At 55.6% G+C, this 20083-nt stretch overlaps 1 protein-coding gene across 6 annotated transcripts in view; it reads right to left on the minus strand.

Annotated features, from left to right (window-relative positions):
* Positions 1-478: 478 nt before the first annotated feature.
* Positions 479-20083, minus strand: part of HIVEP3 (HIVEP zinc finger 3) — a 523062-nt gene continuing 503457 nt past the window's right edge. For 4 of the 6 annotated variants that reach the window (XM_032160467.2, XM_058443207.1, XM_058443209.1 and 1 more), the window contains 4 exons: positions 18859-19034; positions 12474-12560; positions 6861-7801; positions 491-5338 (listed from right to left, as the gene is read on the minus strand). In XM_032160467.2, the coding sequence (XP_032016358.1) occupies positions 4523-5338; positions 6861-7801; positions 12474-12560; positions 18859-19034 (2020 nt within the window). In that variant the 3' untranslated portion in view covers positions 491-4522. Of the gene's footprint in view, positions 5339-6860; positions 7802-12473; positions 12561-18858; positions 19035-20083 lie in introns of all 6 variants that reach the window. The other 2 variants (XM_032160468.2, XM_058443210.1) reach the window with 2 other exon arrangements.

The raw sequence follows: 20083 nt of genomic DNA on the forward strand, positions 1-20083 counted from the left end.
CTGGAATCTGTGAATGTGACCTTGTGGAGGCAGGGACTGGAGTGATGAGTGTATAAACCAGGCAAGGCCAAGCATTGCCTGCAGCCGCCAGAAGCTAGGAGGGGCATAGAATTGATTCTCCTTCAGAGCCTCCAGGAGGAATCAACTTTGCCAACACCTTGACTTTGGAGTTCAGGCTTCCAGAACTGTGAGAGAATAAATTTCTGTTGTTTAAAGCCACCTAGTTTGTGGTGATTTGTCACAGCAGACTAGGGAACAAATACAGGCCCCAAACCACATGGTGCTATATCTGGTGCTTCCTCGCGAGGCCGTTCCCGGGTCTGCAAGAGAGTCCTGGGCTGTGTGACTGCAGGCTAGTCACCTCTGCTCTCTTGGCCTGACTGCTCTGAAGCAAAATGAGCACTTGGGATGCCAAGTGTCCTTCCAACTCTGACATTGTGGAACCCTCTAGAAAAACCATGAGCCAGGCAAGCAGGGCTATGTTGGGATTTTCAAATTTATTCCAACATGCTAATTCTTTTTTTTTTTAAAAAATATCCTCAGGCTGAACACTCAGCCAGAGCTGTAATAAAGGCAATTATTATACTTGTAAAAACTTCTCATTCACAGTACAGATGTAATTTACAACAAAGGTCACACACATCAATACTGAGCGTTTTTCTTTTTGTACGTCAGACTCTGTGTTTTAGACCTGCGTGGATTTTTTTGTTTGTTTTTTCTTTTGCACTGATATATACCATACCAACATTGCAAGATGCAAGTGTGGAAACTGGAGTTTAAATAAAATTACAGGCAAAACTACCCCATCCCAGTGCGGTTGCTGTACATATCTACAGTACAATTTTTGGAATGTATTGCCATTTAAGAACATAGAAACTTTCTACAGACAATTTCACGTACAGAATACATACACCTTTTAGAAAAAAAGGCAAATATTTATCTTACAGAGAGCATTGTATTTTACATTTGCCCGCATGTTTCTTTTTTCTGTTTCTTTTCTTTCTTTCTTTTTTTTACATACTAGATTTAGTAAAGTGACCGTAAGTGCCGAAGCGGTTTTCTAATGGAAAGCAGACTGGATTCACAACACAGAAGCAGAATTGGTGGAACAGGCTTTCGGGAACTTTCTTCCCCTGGTCACACGGCAGATCGGTCCCCAAGGACAGGTGCTCAGCCAGGACTTTTGCTTTAAGAAGGATTTGTCTGGAGAAAGGACTAGAGAGAAATCCAGCTCAGATGTATTGCTCATTCCTCTTCAGAAGGACTGGGTGGGAATGGAGCAGGGGCTGGAGGAATCTGGAAGCTAATTCTTTTAGGCTTTTTCCAACAGAGGGAAGCAGAGGGACTTCTGGGTCTGGAAGTTGGAGCTTATGGAGGCGACAGTGCAGGCAGCTGGCTGCTGTCGGGCTCCTGGAGGGTTGCAGGGGTTGAGCCCAGAATGAGAGCCATAGGTGCGGGCGGGAGCAGAGAGGAGTGGGGTTACTACCCAGGATGGCCCTGAGATTGCCAAGGGTGAAAGGCATCGTGGAGTGCAGGCCTGGGGGGCAAGGACTCACCAACCAAAGGCAAGGTTTGGCTCTGAAACCTCGACCAGTTGGTTCCTCCCCCACTGCCCACACCCAAGGTCCAGGGCTAGTCTGTACCGAGAATGGCCACCCCGCGCATTTCAACAGAGCACGCAGCAGGCATCTGTGCCAAGTCAGCCACTGCCTCCTCTGCTTCTTCCCTCAACAGGCACAATAACATCACAGGCAAACAGGAAGCTCGGAAGTGACTGGGAGCAGGGCAGAAGGCCCAGGGGAGGGCGTGCATGGGGCGAGCGTCTTTCTCCAAATCATGAAGGTGTACCTGTGGGCTGGGGGCTCTGTGGGCAGAAGAGTGAGACTAGAGTCCAGAGGAGGGGGTTAGAGCTGTGCCCAGTGACATATACCCAGGCTGGTGGCATTGGTCTGTTCCTCTGGGCACAGCATCAATGTGGAGGCAGCCCTTTGGTGAGATTGTATTTGTGCATTTCCCCCATCATTTGGAAATAGTCTCCAGTGACTCCTGGCCCCTGTGGCTTCTCTGCCTGAGCCTGACGGGCCCGGTGACTGCCGGGCCTCTGCCCTGCCAGCTGCACTGTTCATTGCTAGGCTGCCCAGGGAGGAAACCTTGGGTGGGTAGGCTGTTTGAGTACAGGGAGAAAAATGCCCAGGAGAGCTGGGAGGCAGGGTGGGGTGGAGTGGTATGGGGCCCCCCACCAATGTCAGGGGCTAGTCTACCAGAGCCCCTGGTCTGCTGCTTTGTAGGTCTGGGGCAGGAAGAGCTTGCCCAGGCAGATTTCTAACCTGGGCTGAAGCAATGCCCTTTATGCAGCTCCCAGGCCTCAGCCCTTGAAGCCTCCAATCCGTGGGCAGTCCCATGGGTTAGGGCTGAAAGGCAAGGGTGGGAAAAGCCCTGGCCTCCTGGGACTTGGAGGAGTCACTTTCTGCCAGGCCACTGTCCAGCAATATGGACAGTGTGGTCCGGGCTGGGCTTGCTGCTTCTCTTGGGGAGGGTGAGAGCCCTCGTCTCTGAGGGAAGCAGCCAGGAGCTGCTGGCTAACCCTGACTCCCCAGAACCCTGGAGCACGGTGGACTCCCAGGGAGGCCCTGCCTTCTGTCTCATTTTTGTCTTACCTCTGAGTGAGTCAAAGGAGAATGAATGAACAAGGTGGTCTGGCTGCAGGCTGGACTGTGGCTGGTTTGTCTGTCTAGTAGGGACCAAGCAGGGAAAGGCCATGAATTGGAAGAGGCAAGTACAGCCCCGCACAGGGAACTCACAGAAGGGTCTTAACCCTCCCCACCTACTGTGTCCTGTACCCAAACAGCTTCAACAGCTCAAGAGCCCTGGGGCAGGCACTTGATTCACACAGCCTGGCTGAGGACTGGGGATTGGCCAGAGAGGTCCCTGCTCTGTATAGGGTGGCATCAAACCCAGCCTTCATGGGCCACAACCGTAGTCCCTGTGCTGCCCTCCCTTGTAGAAAGTAAAGAAAATCAGTTCTGAAACACTGGGAAAAAACTTGCCTCTCCCAGTTGGGGCAAACACGCTAGATTTCAAGTTCCATAGTTCAATTTGGGATTTAAATTTCTGGTCCTATTATTTTTCTAACAAAGTAGATTTTTGCCCCAGGAAATGCAGGGCAGCTTCTTGAAGGTAGAGATGTGGATAAGGAAGAGGCACTGGCTCGCACTGATTGCTTTGGAGAATTCCAATGACTTAGGGCAATTCAAAAATCCTCTAGGTCAAGAGAATCTGTGGTGGCTGGGCGAAGTATCAAACACCATCCTCTCTCTTCTTAAAAAAGAGGTGTGAGACAGCAAACAGGCCCAGGCCATATCCACTAGCCACAGTTCTGGGTATTTCCTTGGGGTAGTGGAGACGGGCAGGGACTGGGAGAAACAGTCCTGGGCAAAGTGGTCCTGACAGTTCCCTGCAAACGTCTGCTGTGGAGCACTGGAAAATCCCAGCCGTGAGGGGAACAGGGTCCCTTGTACCCCAGGGACCAAGATGAAACAAAACCCAAAACCCAGTCTCAGGAACGGCCCCTAGGGCTTGGGCCCTGCCACTTCCGCCTTTGTGGGTAGTTTTAGAACAGAGGAGGCAACAGGAGAGTGAGGCCTCGGTCAGGGGCCTGGGAGCCAGGGACGGACAGTCAGGGCTCCTTCCCCAGCCCACGGGGCCAGGGTGGGGTGCAGAGGGGAGGTGTCGGGAGTGGGGGTGCATGGGCGGGGTGGCCTGCCCACCTTTGGAGTGCCAGGATGGGCCTATGACTCAGACTACCAGAGTGTCCAGGAGCCCTTGGGGAGCCAACCCTCCTCCTTCTACCTGCACCTATTATTTTGTGTTGAAATCCTAGGAAAAGTATCATTTTATTTTCTTGCAAAAAAAAAAGGAAAAGATTATTTTTTCTGGGCCTGCCTGCTGGGGCCTGGGTGGGGGTCACCTGCCTGTGTTTGCGCCCCTCTGCCTGGGGACACTGGCCTTTCTGCTGGCAGAGAGGGGTGGCTACGAGCTGGGCAGGGGGGTAAAGTGGCAATAAACAGGAACCTTGATCGCATCTGTACACAGGAGTGCTTCCTTTTACATTTAATTCTATATTGTTTGAAGTTTCCTTTTCCTTTCTCCCTCAGTGTACCCCTTCCCCTCTGCCAGCGTCTGGGGTGGGTGGGTGGCTGCCAGCAGCAGCAGGGAGGGTCAGGAGGCTCCACCATCAGCCTTTCCCCAAAAGCATAAACTATTCACAGCCTCAGACTCCTCGTGGGTTGTTGTTGTTTTTTAAATGTATGTATGTGATTTGTTTTGTTTCTTTTTAAGCAACAAAAGGTGTCAAAAAAGGCACAGGTAACTGCATACATGGGAAGGTACAACAGATCGGGCCGTGAGAGCTCCTGGACGGCGGGACAGATGGGGCTGAGGGAGCGGGATGGTTCGAGGTAAGTGGCTGGAAATGTCTGTTGCTGGACACTGGAAGCCAGATGCTGAAGCAGCTGGAGAGAGGCTAAGCGTTGGGGGGGCCCCTGTCCTCAGGCTGATGTGGAGGTGCCCTCGGCTCCCCACTTCCTGAGGGCTTGGGGGAGTCCTGCCTGGTCCTGGGTTCCCCAGAGAGGTTCCTCCTCCGGGCTGGGAAGCGGGCAGAGGCCTCCGCCAGGCAGCCCACGGAGCTGCTGCGGTCCAGCGGCGGGGTGGCAGAAGCCTCGGGGTTGGCCGGTGCACGCGGGGACTCCAAGCGGGGGCTCCAGGACTGCGCTGCCCGGCGTCCCTGGGGCGGCCGGGGCACGGTGTCGGGCAGGGTGCAGGGGCTGCGCGTGGGTGTGGGCTCTGCAGGTGCCCCGGTCCCATGGGGTGTCCAGTCAGGAGGCCTGCCTGGGCCTCCGCCGGTCCTCTCCCTCTCCTTGGGGTAGTCCCTGCCCTCCAGCTCTGAGGAGAGTGTGAATTTGGAGACCTTAGCCACGGGCGACACGGAGGCTGACGAGCTCTCAGTGGGACTCCAGCGGCCTCGCTCCTGGGCCTCCCGGGCCCCTGTCAGGTCGCTGCCACCCCCGGAGAAGCCACTGACCCAGGCTGCGGTGGGCCCCGGCAGCAGGGTGGGGTGGGCTCCTGGCCGGGCCTGCACCATCTGGATCCCACCGATGGGAATCAAGGGACACGGGGCGCGGGTCAAGTGCTGGGAGTGCAGAGGCAGGTGGCTGAAGATGTTCTCCTCTGTCCGGGCCGGGATGTGGCCGTGGAAGTCATGGAGGGCGGAGAAGGGTCGGGAGGAGAGAGGATGAGCAGGGCTGGGTGAGCAGGAGGGACTTCGGGACTCGGCCTTCTGCTGGGGTCAGAAAACAAGACAAGGTAAGGTGAAGGTTACATGCTGGGCACATGGGGAGCCGAGGCCTGGAAGTGGGAGGGGGACTCGCCCAAGATCACAGGGCGAGTCCAGGGTCCTGGCTGAGCTGGGCCCAGAACCGAGTTCCTGACTCCCTGCCCACAGATGCGGAGCCAGCTGCCATCTCTGGAATGGGCCATCTCCAGCTCGACAGTGACCATGCCTCTGGCCAGCGTATCTGTCTTCAAAGGAGGGGATACTTGAGCGACGTGGGGCCCTGTTGTCACCCATGAGCCTGGCCTCTATGTGGGTCTGCTGCCTCTCCTGTTCCTAAAATGGTCTTCACCCAGCTTCACCCTTGGACATGAGTTCCCACCTGAGGCTCTTGCCCTTCTGCTGCCTCCAGGAATTTGAATGCGAACCCAAAATTAAAAATCAAGGAAAGATTCCTACATCAGCGTTCCTCCAGGAGTGACAGGGCTGGGTCATGGCAACATGGGGACAGAGAAGGTGTCGGAAGGTGGTCAGCTGACAATGATGGTGCTGTCAGTCGAGGGGTTATGGCAGCTGAGGAGACAGGGATGGTGACTGTGCTGATGGGGTGGCAGCAGTGGTGTGTTGGTGCAATGGTGACAGTGGTGCTGGCCATGGGGATAGTGCTGATTGTTGACAAGGATGTTATCGGTTGTGGCATCTCTGAGGGCACTGGTGACGGTGATATTGGAGATGGTGATGGTTTTGGTTAAGTTCTGCCATCTGCTCGAAGAACACAGGCAGATGGGGATGGGGTGGGGGGTGGGGAATTGCACGAGTATTTACACCCACATCCAAGGCCACACCCCTTGCAAGTGATATGATATCATCTGGATATTTGTCCCCGCCCAAATCTCATGTTGAATTGTAAACCCCAGTGTTGGAGGTGGGGCCTGGTGGGAGGTGTTTGGGTCATGGGGACGGATCCCTCAGGGCCTGATACTGTCCTCCAGATAGTGAGTGAGTTCTCAGGAGATCTGGCATTTTGAGTGTGTGGCACCTTTCCCCCAACTCTCCCTCTTGCTTCCACTCTGCCATGGGAGATGCCTGTTCCTGCTTTGCCTTCTGCCACGAGTAAAAGCTGCTTGAGGCTTCCCCAGAAGCCGAGCAGATGCTGGCACCACACTTCCTGTACAGCCTGAAGAACTGTGAGCCTATTCACTCTCTTTTCATTATAAATTACCCAGTCTCAGGAATTTGTTTATAGCAATACAAGAACGGACTAATACGTGGTAGAACCCAGATCCCATGAACTCCAGAGTCCACGCTCTGTGCTTCTGAGGCTAACATAAAGTTTAATAAGCCAGCTGATTTAGGGCACCCAGCATGGTGCATGGCACAGTAGGTGCCTAATAAATGTTTGCTAAATTATTAATAACTACTGAGCTGGCAGAGCTGTTTAGTTCCAGGTGTGATACCCAGGAGGGTGTGAACTTGCAACCCCTGCACCCACAGGGGAGAAGCGGCCCAGTCACCAGGGGCAGGAACTCACCCACGGGGAGGCGCAGGTCTCTGGGCTTCTGCTGAGGAGCTTGTGAGGTAGAGGCGCGGGCGGGAAGAGAACCCGCGGGGCCAGCCCCAAGCCTGGGCCATGCTCCCCGGCTGAGGGGCTGCCCGGCCCAGCCAAGGCCCACTTCCCTGGCAGCACTGACCATGGTGGTGACTCGGCCTGACCCGGAGACCATCTCCTGGTGGGCGAGTATCTGGGGAGGCCTGGGTCGGTGGTGCCCTCGAGTTTGGAGAGCACATGTGCTCGAGGGGCCAGTTCTCTTCCCAGGGGGCGGACGGTGAGAGGAGACAGCTGAAGACTTGGAGACCCACAAGGGAGAGGGCCCATGCCCCTTCCTGGGTCCACGTGCAGGCCAGGTGGGCTCGGGGCTGAGGCCTGTGGTTCTCGGGCCGGGGAGCATTGCTGGGGAGATGAGTCGTTTTTGGTTAGTGAGTGTTTGCGGGCTAGTGGTGGACGGCTGCCTGCTTCTTTGCTTGGGGACCACGGTCTTCTTGGGGACACAGGCTTGTAGCTCAAGGCTGAGCCTGTGTCTTTCTCCACAGAGCCCAGAGGGGCCGGTCCCAGCCGGGGGAGGCCCGGCATGCTCTGGCTGGATGTGGAGCAGCTGCTGGCTGTCAGGCGCTCAGCTTCCGAGACCGAGACCGAGCTGCCTCGTGTAGCCTCGGTGCCGGAGGCAGGGGCATCTGGGGGCTGAGGACCCGGGATGGGTGAGGAGTCTGCCCGCAGTGCATGTGGTGGGCCAGGCAGGGGCGCCTCTGAGGATGGTCTGGACAGCTCATCCTGGCTCTCCTCCTCATCCTCATCCTCGTCTTCGTCCAGGTCTGAGTCTGAGTCCGAGTCCTCCAGGTCCGAAAACTGGTGCTCCTCCACAGCCTCTGAACCCTCTCGTCCTTCCGAGTCCTGGAACAGGTCGTCACTGGTTCCTGAGGGCAAGCATAGAAGACCCAAGGTCACAGTTGGGCCTTGGCCCCACTGCCCCCATGGCTGCTCCTCTCTGAGCCCCAGTTTCCTTGCCTGCTGACTGGGCAAAATAGCCATTGCAAGGGCACAGGATTGTTGGGACAACATAGAAACGTAACAGATACGGGAGCGCTTTGTAAATAACAATAGTGAACAATAATTCCCTTATGCCTAGAATGTGCAATGTTCAGTTCTGAGAGCTTTAGGTATATTTATTCATTTAGACCTCAGAGAATCCTGTGAAGCTGGTACTGTTCTCATCCTCATGTTACAGATGAGGAAACTGAGGTAAGAGAAAGTAAGTAACTTGCCCATGGAAGACAGCAGTAGGGCTGGGATTGAGCCATAGCAAAGAAGACAGTCTTTGTTTGTTTGTTTGTTTCACTAGCATCTCAGTGCTGGCTTCACCATGGGCAAGTGACCACCTTGCTCTGCTTGGTCTCCCCCTTTGTCCAATGAATGGGATGGTCTCACCTCACCAGTTTTCCAGGAGGAGTAAAATGAAGGCCTGGCACATATTGAGGGCTTAAAAATAATTATAAGCTACCATATTAATACATTAATGATGAAATCTATTATTCCAGGACAGAGCAGTCACACTGGCTGGTCCAGCAGCACAGAGCCATCCGTGGTCAGTGTAAACACACATCTGCCATGGTGAGCAGCCTCCCGGTGGCTGGCACAATGGCATCTGGCAGGTGGTGGACTCTGGCCTCTGTGGGCAGCTTGGCTAAGCTGGCCTCAGGCTGCAGAGCAGGTCCCCATCCCAGCCACGCTCTTATCTGAGAAGCCACTGCCCTTTTGAAGTCCAGGCTGCCTCTAGCCTCGGGGCCCTCCCATTGCCTGCCAGCCCCAGCTCCACCCCATAGTTTTTGACCTACATCCAGCTGAATGCCCACTTTTGTCCACTTCAGACATCTGACTGCTGCATGTTGAGTGACTTGGAAGCAATTGTTCACAAGAATAAACAAAAAACAAAATTGTGATACTTGTTTCAGATATTGTTGGACATTTAGGTCACCTGCACTCCTTAAACAGACTACAAGAATAATAACAGAGTTATTGAATAGAGTCTAAAAGTGGGGGTTAGGGCTCTGAAATACTAGCCTCCTGGTCTGATTCCTCTGGGATGGCCCCAACCAGTCGGGTCACCTCTAACATGTCAGGAGTCTAGTTTGGGCATCTCTGAAATGGACAGCAATCCGGACGCTGGGGAGAGCTCCGCTAACATCTGGCCTGCTCGCTGGCCCATCACTAGACCATCGGAACCTGTTTCTGGTCTGCAGAGTGAGGCTGCTCACAGGTGGGTTGAGCCGGCCAGCCAGCCCCATCACTCACACATATCAGTACTGCACCCATCACTGACCAGTAGGGCTGGCACAGAAGCTGACTCAGGCCGCTGGGGCAGCCAGGCTTTGGCTCTCCACCATGCCCAGCTGCCCCCGGGCCAGAAAGCCCGGAACTAGCACTTCCAAGTCACTCAATATGCGGCAGTCAGATGTCCAAAGTGGACAAAAGTGGGCATTCAGCTGGATGTAGGTCAAAAGCTATGGGGTGGAGCTGGGGCTGGCAGGCAAAAGGAGGCCCCTGAGGCTAGAGGCAGGGTGATGAGACCAGAGGAGGAATGAAGGATTAGGATGAGAGCAGGGCTGGGGATGGGGGTGAACTTTGCAGTTATGCCCCAGGCATCTACCTCCCTTGCCTAGGACTTTGGCAGGGGCCTAATTCATCACCCGTTCACCTGGCCCTGCCGCTCATTTACATACAGCAAAATCCAGGCACAGATGACGCAGTGAGAGCTGGTGGCTGAGTCAGAACTAAGGTTTACAGCCCTTGCATTATTATGCTGACAGTTTAACAATGATGTGCTGCGCTAAGAAGCAGGGAGTGTCGGGTTTGAATCTCAGCACTACCACTTCCTTGCTGTGTGACGTTGGATACTTTACTTTCTGTGTGTCTGGTTTCCTCATCTGTAAACTGGGTAGCAATGAAAGCACTCTAGGAAGCTGTTGAGAGGACTGTGAGGGTCTGGCACACAGTAAGTACCCAATGAACTTCAGCTCCTGTCATCCCATGATACCCTGTCCCCCCAGTCTCAGCAGGCAGGTAGCTGGGGTGGGACTGTCAGCATTTTGCAGATGAAGGTCAGTGTTAGGAGTGAAGGAGAGTCAGGACCAGCGTCTCCTGATGTCCAGCAGGGAGAGTTCCTAAAGATCCTCTTTACTAATGTGGAAGTTGAGACCCAGTGGGGGTAATGGCCCGTCCTGGGCACTCAGTGCATGAATGCTGGAAGCCAAGAGTCCCCTGCCCAGCTCGGGGCTGGCCGGGCCCTCCACATCTGCGTTCCTGCAGGGCGCTGGGGAATGCCCCTGGCTGGGCAGCCCCTTCCCAGGGCCCTTGCTGGAGCGGCCCCACCCCTGCTGGGATCCAGGCCAACGCTCTACAAATGAGAGAGCTTGAGCGCGCGGCGGGCGCAGCTGGGAGAGGCCACACGGTGGCGCTGGCGCCCAGTCTGGCCGGCACCATAGGCAGGGCCGGGGCGCCTCGCTCCTTCCAGGCAGTCCTCCCACGCGCCACCTCGCGTCCCACAGACACGAACTCCTGCCGCTCTCCCCGGATCTGTCTCGTCGCGGGAAGTGGAAACTCCATCCTTCAGTCTCTTGGGCCGTAAACCTTGGAGTCCTCCTTGGCTCCTTTTCGTCCCCCCTCCTCCCTTCTGCCCCATATGGGGTCAGCTGAGCCTGTGGGCTCTCCCTCCAGAGCCTACCCAGAATCCCGCCGCTTTTCCACCTCCTGAGCACACCCGGCCTCCCCGCGCCCACGGCACAGGCCAGAGGACGCCCTGCCTCTCTCCTCCGCTCCAGGGTACCCCCCGCCCGCGCCCCTGTGCCCTTCAGCCCTCAGGCTCTAGCTCTCTCTGAACCGGCTGTTCCCGCGCCCAGCGGGCTCCAGCACGCGGGCCAAGCGCGGTGGCCCCCGGGGACCCCACACCTGCTGCTCCCTCTGCAGGAGAGCTCCTCCCTGACCCCACGTGGCTCCTGACCCCGGTTCCTCCGGGTGGGTTCTCTGCTCACACCGCCCTGTCTAGCGCAGCGTCCCTCCCCACGCGCCCCAGCCCTCACTTGGCTCTTCTGCTTTCTCTTTGGCTTCACAGGCAGGGCCCCTGCTCTACTCCACCTTCGTTCCTTGCCCAGCTCCCCTGCCATGCCGACTGCCTGAGGGCAGAAGCTGTTTTATTTACTGTGGAACCTCCAGCACCCAGAACAGAGCCAGGCACAGAGATTGTGCCCAGTAGTTACTTCTAGAATGAATGCATGGATTTCGTCCTCAAAAAAGTGGCTCTGAGCATCCTCGTTCACTCCACTGGGAAAATGAGGCTGGGGCGGGGCAGGGACCTCAGGGGAGGGCTCTGGCTTAGGTTCAGGCTCCCCTGGTCCAGCCCACCAGGTAGTGGAGTGGCATGCAGCCAGGGTTTTTGTGTGACCTTGGGCTATTTTTACCTGTCTGAGCTTTGACTTCCCTGGCTTAATATGCGTGACACAAGTTTCTGCCCCCTGTTTTGAGGACTCAGTGAGACAACATGTGTATATGGCCCAGTGTATCCTTGACAAGCATAGTGAACCCACATTCTAGCTTTGGGGAGAACAGCCCCAAGTTCGCTATGTTCTGCTCTATAAAAATGACTTATTCCACCTAAAAGGAAATATGACTTCTCTTTTTTGTAAGACCACAAATACATCCCCAAATTGGAAAAACAACAACAGAACGAGACACACAGTGCATGCATACACACTCCTCTCTGTCACACTCTTAAGTCCTGGGGCTGATTTCAGGGAATCAGTATGCTTCCTGCTTTGCTTGGTGCTGGAGAAACGGCTCCAGCCTCCTTCTGTTGGAGGGACTGCCGTCCACCACCAAAGCCCCTCTGGCCACCTGCCTGACTGCTGAGGCCGGGCAGTGCTCAGCCAGACCCACTGGCTTCGACTCCTCTGCCCTGTCTTCGCAGAGGCTGACTCTAAGATGCCTCCTGGGGATTGACCACTATGGCCTGGGTGTGTACGGGGATGGGGCTGGGAGGTGACAAGTGGCTGTCAGGACTGGTTTGGGCTTTCTTGAAACTCTCCTAGCTCCAAAAGGCCCATGTGTCAGGCCCATGCCAGAGTGTGTAGGCAGGAGTGTGGGTGTGGAGCTTCGGAGAGTATGTGTCCCACAGTGTCACTGTGAGGGGTTGGCTGGATAATTCAGGGCATGCATTTAGAACCTGCCTGACACACAGTGGGCACTCAATCAACGTTGGCTGTAAGTTCTCTTGTGTGCATTTATTCAGTAAACATTCACTGAGCACCCATGGGTGCCAGGCACTCCACCTGCATGGCAGATGGTAATGCATGATAGCTAGGGCTGCAGAGCCTAGCCTATCAGCATATGGGGAGGCGGCTCGATCATTCAGGGAATTTAACCTTTGTCTCTGATAATTAGGAGAACTGAAGGTGAAGGCATGGGAGGGAGAGAGGGGAGGAGGGGGAATGGGGCAAAGCAGACAGAAAGGAAGCAGGGAAGGCAAGGAGGAAAGGTGGAGGAGGACAGGGAAAGCGGACGAGGGGAAAGGGGACGGAGGAGGTTGGCAATTGTTACCTTCTTCGGCTTCCAGCTCCTCCAGCACCCCTGTCTCTTGGCACTTTTTGCTGTGGGCCTTCGACTTCATGTGCTTAGTCAGATTCCCTAGAAAGAAACGAGAATACTTAGGCTCTGCTATGGGGCAGGAGGCCAGGGCGGACCCAGGGCTCATGGAGGTAGCACCTGGCAGGCAGGCCATGGTTTCTCAGGCCAGTCACGGTCCTGCCAGCTGCAGGGCTCGGCAGGAGCTGGGGTATTCCTCTGCCCTGGTGCTCAGGCCCAGATGTGTAGCCACAGCTGCTGTTCAGGGCAGTGCACAGGAGCTAGGTGGGGTGGGCATGGGCTGTGAGGGGACAGAGAGTATAATGAGGAAGTGAGATGCTGGTTAAAAAACAAAGAAAAAAGAAATTAAAAGACAACTCAAGTGCAATAGTTTCTTTTTTTTTTTTTTTTTTTTTTTGCTTCTGATTTAAGTCTGGCCCTAGTAGCTGCTGACACTCATCAGGCAGGACTATTGGCCATCTCAAGTGTGGGATGACGTGGGAGGCTCCTATTGACAGGCATGACGGGTGAGGACTGAGCATGCCCTTCTGGCTGAGGCCACTTCTAGGGCAGCTCACAGGGCAGAATTCTAAAATGTAGGTAGAGAAACCAGGGCAAATTTAATATTAGGCATGGCGAGAGGGCAGAAGGTGAGAGTAGGGAAGTCTACTAGCCAGGGACTCAGGAGCCACAAGGCTGGGGACCCAAGCTTGGTTTCCATAGAGAAGTCCCATTTCTGGGCCTTTAGTTTCCCCAGGCCAATCTACAGTGCAGACACAGGACCAGGGTGGTTGAGGGAAGGCCCGGGCAAGGCCTCTGTCCTGCTCCATGCCTACAAAGCCCTCAGAGGGGAGCCTGACTTTGCCCCAAGTTGTAGGTCCAGCCCACAAGCTGAAGAGCGGAGGCAGCAGCTCTGTGGAATCAGGGAACAGTAACAACAGCTTCAGTTCCCCAACAGGTGCACAACATTTCACAGGCCACACAGCTCTGTGGACAGGAGCGTTCTAGGAAGGACAGGCAGAGCATCCCAGCCTGCCCCAGAAGAACACAGGCCAGATGCCTCAGGATATTCCTTTGGGCACAGCAGCTACTCCCAAACTGTGATTTGCTCACTGTTGCCCTGGGGATGGCTATATTTCCATATGGTCATTAACATCGTAAGTCATAAGTTCCCTGAGTCAGGTGCTCTGTCCCATTAGTCTAATGAATTGGTAAGTTTGAATGGATGGATGGAGGAGAGAAGAATGGAAAGAGCTAAGCCTCCTGGAGTGGATGAATAGAGCGATTGATGCGTGGATAGATAAAGTGGATAAACGAAATATAAAGAGAATGAAGAACAGGAAGAGGATAGACAGAGGGATGGAACACTAGATGAGCAGATAAGGAGATGAATAGGCAGACGGAAGATAGGTGAGTAGATGAAAACAAATGGAAGGATAGATGGAGAATGGGTCAATAAACAGATGGGATGATGGAGAGCTGGATGGGAGGACAGAGACGTGTATGAATGGAAGAATGGAAGAATGGCTGGTTGGATGGATGAATGGATACATGCACTTTTACATGCATGAGAGTACAGACAGAAGGATGAAAGAATGGGAAGTTGGATGGGTGGGAGGACAAATGGGAGAATGGTAGCAACAGATAGGATGAGCAGATAAATGAACAGGAAAACAATTAGATGAGATGGATGGATTAGGTGACCAGGGAGAGGGCCCATGGATGAACCGAAGGGTGCTTCTTAATCGTTCCTAGAATTAGAAGAAATCTTTAGGATTTTGCTAAGAGGCTAATGGAGGAATCTTAAGCTGGGATTCCCTGAGGTGTCCAAGTCAAAGGCAGTAGGGATGGGAGGGGAGATGTTTCCTTTCCTCTTTCTTCACCTTGGTCCTAGTTCATGACTCTGTCCTTCCCAATTTGGGTTTTCCTCCTACAACCAGAAATAAACCTGCATGTCCTACTCCTGGCCATAGTGGGAGCAAAGCCATAACTTCCAGAGTCATCTTGTAGCCAGAGGGTCCTCAGAGGTCCCTATCCAACCTTGTGGACTTCTGCCCTCATTGTCATGAGAAGGCAAAGCCGGAGTAGGACAGTCAAGAGGTGGGAAAAGGCAGTTGGGGTCTTCCGTGGATCAGAGATACCCACTGTCCTAAGGTCCTGGAGCCAGGCCCACCCTACCCTGACTACCCCAGGCCACAGAGCACTGCGGACACTGCTCATTCTGGCTATTACCTCATTTGTTGCACCTGTTCTGCCTGGAAGGTTTAGGTCTCTAATGAACCAAGCTAGATGCTGGGCACACAATGGGTGTACAATAGCCATGTATGGGAAATGCCCTTGTCATCGCAGGAGGAAGCGTTGGAAGGAGCTTCAAAGTCCATGTAATTCAACCCCCGCCAGGCTGAGGCTCTCCCTGCTTCTGATCTAACTCTGGGCCCAGGTGCTGATGGCACCATTAGACAAGATCACTGGCTGTCTTGGATGCTGGCAGGGCTGCTTGAACCAACACAGTGAATCAAGTGGCCCACAGTCACAGTGCTGGTTGGTGCCGAGTTCCATCTAGACCCAGGTCTCAGGACTCTGGGGGCCTTTCTCACTCCATGTGGAGGCAGAATGGAACCTAGATGGAACCTGGTGGCCTTAGGTTTGACTGTGGGCTCTGCCGCTTGCTAGCTGTGGGCTCTTGGGCAAGTTCCTTAACCTTCTGAGCCCTGGTTTCTGCAACTGTGAAGTAATACCTACCTCATGGGAATGCGGGAGGACTTGAGGAGGTGACACATGTAGAGTGGCAGCAGAGTGTGCCTGGCAGGGAGCAGACCCCTGCGCCCATGCCAGTCACTCTGTTGAGTAGTCCAGGGGCGCTGCCACGCACCATGCTGGGTGTGGAGGAAGAGATGCTAAGATGATGCTTTTGGTGAAATGTTTTACCTTTCTCAGGAGAAGGCACCAGGGAGCCCCCCAAAGGCCTGCCTCTCCTCTGTCCCCACCACAGGGGTACAGGGAGGAGTCAGGATTGGGGGTGACTTTGCGGGTCCAGGAGTGGACACTGGATGGGCAGCCCTGAGTGCTGTCCGGGTCCCTCTGTGACTTCCCCTCTCCAGGCTTGTCTCCTCCTCTGTGAAAGGGGAAGGTAGGGCACACGGCTGCAGGCGCAGCGTGAACACCACTTCCCTGTTGAGGGCCAGGGCCTCAGCTTGTCAGGCAGAGCCACAGCTTCTCACAGTCATCCCAGACCCCACCAAAGCCTGACAGGCCTGGAATGAAGAGGAAAGGCAAGTGAGAGGGAAAGTGATGGGTGTCGGGAAGAGGCGGAACCTCTGATAAAAGGGCATCCACCAACAACCCTGCCTGCCTCATTCGGCTTTGACCAACCGCTCTGTCCCCACCCCTGCCGCTGGCAGACCTGATGCCATCTCTGTCCCCTGAGGTGATCGGTGCAAGGGCCTGGACATGGCACAGCCATCCGCTAGCCTCTGGGAACCATCTGAGAGGAGGAAATGGGACTCCCAGCCACCACAGGGCCACCCACAGGCCACCACAGGGCCACCCACAGGCCTCCCCAGCCCCACCTACTGACGCATTCCTTAGCCAGTTTCCAGAGGCCTGAGCTGCTGCCACGACGTCTGACACAAGAGACAAGACACACACGGCAGACAGAGACAGACAGGAAGGCAGGAGGGGCTCCCCAGGCCCTGGTGTAGCCGGGTGGTAGGGCCGGGAGGGCCACCTGGGGCAGGCCTGGAGGTGGCCCAGTGGGGAGGCGCAAAGCCCCGGAGACAAGGGGCCTGTGTTGTCTGAGCTGATGGCTGACGGGGCCCAGCACTCCACAAAGACACCTGGCCCCAGAAACAGACAGGAGCTCCAGCGCCCTGCTCTCCCTTCACCCCCATACTGCAGAGAGAGCTAACAGGGAGCCTTCCCTGCTTCCATTGCCACCATCCCAACCTGGCCTTCCCTCTGTTAGTCAAACAGTTTCAGATTCCACCATTTCCCATCTGCTCCCTGTGTTGGTTCTGGAAGGTTCTAGTCTTCTAGAAGCCCCTGTGAACAGTTGAGGAAGAGCTCATGGCACTGCTTGATCACTGGTTGAGAGCACGGCCTCACAGGCCTGGCCTTCAGGACAGAAGGGGCCGCCTTCCCTCGGGGGATGCTCTACACCCCCGGAAATGGGGAGGGCCTACAGCCTCTCTGTTCAGATTACACACTCTGGACCCTCCAAGGCCCTCCGGGGCCCTGGCTCTGTGCTGGCTCAGAGAGACCCAGGAAGGGACTGCAGACAGGCTCAGTATGGCTTCCAATGAAGGCATCTCCTTAGAAAGTAGGGGCTCCTGCTAGGGACCCAAGGCAAAGGGAATTGAGTGGGCCCCCTGCAGGAAACTGCTTGGGCTGGAAACTTCCAGTCTCACGCGGCAGAGTGATGGTTTCCTGAGGCGATGAGCAGCCCGGGCTGCGTGTGGGGCGCAAGTGTGCTCTGCATGGCCCTGGGCTGGGAGCTCTCAGGGCTCCTCCAGGCTGAGGACAGTGTGGTCCCCTGGACACAGGCCACTCCAAGTGCAGGTTTTGCCACCCACTCCAGGGAAGGGAGGGAACTAACTGCTCACAGAAAGGAAGATGATGGGGTGATGCCCTGGAGCTCGGGTCCCGCGTTCTAGTTACAGCTCCAGGATTAACAGTTATTCTGTTTTCTGGGATCACTTTCTTCACCTTCAAGGGGACTTGGGTGATAACTTTTCCGCTTTTAGAGTTGAAGACCATCCATTGAATTGTCAGTCAGTTATCCCCATCTTGCTCTTCCATAAAATCTCAACTGGCTGCAGAAGGCCAGAGGAAGTGCGGTTGGAGGGCGTGTCAGGGACAGCCCATGTCCAGGGCGACGCATGCTGGGCAGGGCTCCAGGGATGGAAGACACCTTCGAAGCACCCATGGGGTGGGTGGGGAGTCCTGGGGCTATGTGCCCTCTCTGGGCAACCTTTGGGACATTGTTTATGAGACACTAAGAGAGAAGAGGATCAGGGAAAGGCAGTGGGAGGGCAGGCACCTCCGTTTAAACCAAAACCTTGGCAGGAAAATTTGAGCTCAACTTGCAGATGATGGCGAGGGGACAGAGGAGGGCAGGGGTTCAGTTAATGGGGTCAGGAGACCAGAAATGGAAACGCAGTCAGAGAAGAGGCCACTCTCCCAGGGGATGTGATAAACTGGCCCCTGACCTGGTATAGAGAGAACGGAAGGGGACAGGCAGCAAGAGCACGGAGGAAGTGAAGAAGGGTAGGGACCCTGCTGGGCCCCCTCCAGAGCAGCTGCCCAGCCTCGCTCGCTGGGAGCAACTTTGCCAACAGAAGAAAGGTCAACAGGTGGCACAGCTGAAGGATGCCCTTGAGTTTCACCCCCTGAGAAACCACGGGGCTCCCAGAAGCCCCCAACTTGCTCAAAGGAGAAGACAGGACCCTGATGTCCAAACCCTGACCCAGGAATCTATCAAGCTCAAGAGGCTGAAGACACCGGGGTGCCAAGAGCCCTGGGTCTCCCTTCAAGGCACTTCAGTCTGCAGTGAGCAAGCTGCCAGGACCTTCCCTGCCTATCCTGCAGGAGAGTGCAATCCAAGAATCTCATGGACTCAGCTCCTTTGTCCACACCAGGGGCCTGGCCTGGGTGGCTGAGGCAGGCCAGGCCATGCCCATCACCCATCACAGCTCTCTGCGATGCACGCTCTTCACAGCAGGCCCCTCCTTTCACCAGTGACTGCCAGAGCCTATCCTGACCCTCATGTGGGGTGTGGCTGGGGCAGGGGTGACAGGGCTGCCAGTCTGGGAGTGGGGTGCCAGCCCTGTGCTGAGAGGCGCAGAGAAGCTGGGTGGAGCAGGGACATGGTGGGAGTGGAGAGGTGGGTGGAGGTCGGCGCACTCTGGCATGAGAAGTGAGCATGCGAATGTGTTAAGCAGCTGGGAGTGGAATGGATTTCCAAATGCAAGAGTGGCAGTGACGAGCATGGATGCTGGAGTGCCTCAGATCAGTGGATAAACGGCTCAGGAGACATGCAGAAGGGAGGGGAGATGAGAGAAGATGCAAAACCAGGAACGGTGAGCAAGAGTGCCGCACCAGGCTGGGCAGGCCAGGGCCAGGCGGCCACAGGTGCAGGGGCTGTGTGTGTGTTCCAGGAGGATGGCTGGGGGCAGCCATGGGGAGCCACAGGCCAGTCTGGAGCCAGCTGCTCTGCCACTGGGCACCAAGCTGGGTGGGAACCCAGGAAATGGGGCTGCTCCAGGCCCCCTGCAAAGAGGTCTGGGCGCCTGAACTCTGTGCTGGGACTCCCAGAGGGGAGCTCCCTGCAGCGGGCAGGGGCAGTGCCCCAGCTCTCTCTTACCTTTGGTTTTAAAAGCAAAGTGACAGTGCTTGCACACATAGGGCCGGACGTCAGTGTGGGTGCGGATGTGTTTCTTCAGCATGCTGGGCTTCTTGCAGCGAATTCCACACTCCTCACAAACATATTTCCCTCGGCCGCGGCCTCGCACATATACATACTCTTCGTTTGATTTGTACCTATGAGCAACAGGCGTCATAGTAAAGGGAAAAAAAAGGAGAAGAGGCAGGTTCCCACCTCAGAAGACGCACGCGCTTCCTAGCTTCGTCCAGCCCGTTACAGACGCAAGGAATGGAGGCCACGGAACCAGAGAGGACCACGAGAGTGGGAGGAGCTGAGTCACCCTGGTGATCCACCGCGGACCCCTGCGCCCCTCCCCCTCAGACGGTGGGCTGCACTATTCTTCCTCCCCCAGAGGCAGCAGACACTGGTGCTTCCCACCGAGGGGATATGGAGCTGCAGGGTGCCAGACAGCCTCCTTGGCAGAGCCAGCCCAGCTACAGCTTCGTCCACAAAGAACAGCCACCGCAGGCCACCAGAGTCCCAGAGAGGGAATGATGATAATAAAACAACAGCAGCAGCTCCGGCAGCCGCCGTTCACCGAGTGCTCACTCTGCCAGGCACTTTACCCAAATCAAAGCACAACCACCTCACCATGGACAGCCCGTGAGACCCCGAGACTTAGAGACAGTGAGAGACTTGTCCAAGATCCGACAGCCAGAAGGGGCCAGAACCAGGCTTTGAACCTGCCTGCCCCAAAGCCTGTCCAGTCTGCCAGGAAGCCGCCCTGATATTCATGGGAGGAGAAGGAGCAGGGACCACCATTGCTTCCCTGGCTTCAGAGTTTGGAATGAAGAGTCCTGAGCTCTCTCCCTCACCTGCACCTCAGCCTGCAAGCTCTGCAGGATGCAGGGTCCCAGCCACCTGCCACATCGCTTGGGGTTCTATCTGGAAGTGCCACCAGCTTTCAGAAGCTGCGCCTGAAGCACGAATCAGAATGCTCTTATTTCCACTTAGAAGGAAACCCACGAGTCCCACATGCGCAACAGGATCACGATGAAGCCGTCTTGTTGGTCTAATGCTATACATGCGCAAGTCTCAGATGCGGTGGGGAGGGTGGCAGGGGGCGCGCCAGGAGAGGGGACCCTGGCATACTTCCAGGAGAAGAGACTTCTGACTCGTGAAGCCTGAGAGGCCACTGGCACGGCACGTGGAGGGGGCGTGGCTT

The sequence above is a fragment of the Hylobates moloch genome, unplaced genomic scaffold, assembly GCF_009828535.3.
Source record: "Hylobates moloch isolate HMO894 unplaced genomic scaffold, HMol_V3 SCAFFOLD_8, whole genome shotgun sequence".
Lineage (NCBI taxonomy): Eukaryota > Metazoa > Chordata > Mammalia > Primates > Hylobatidae > Hylobates > Hylobates moloch.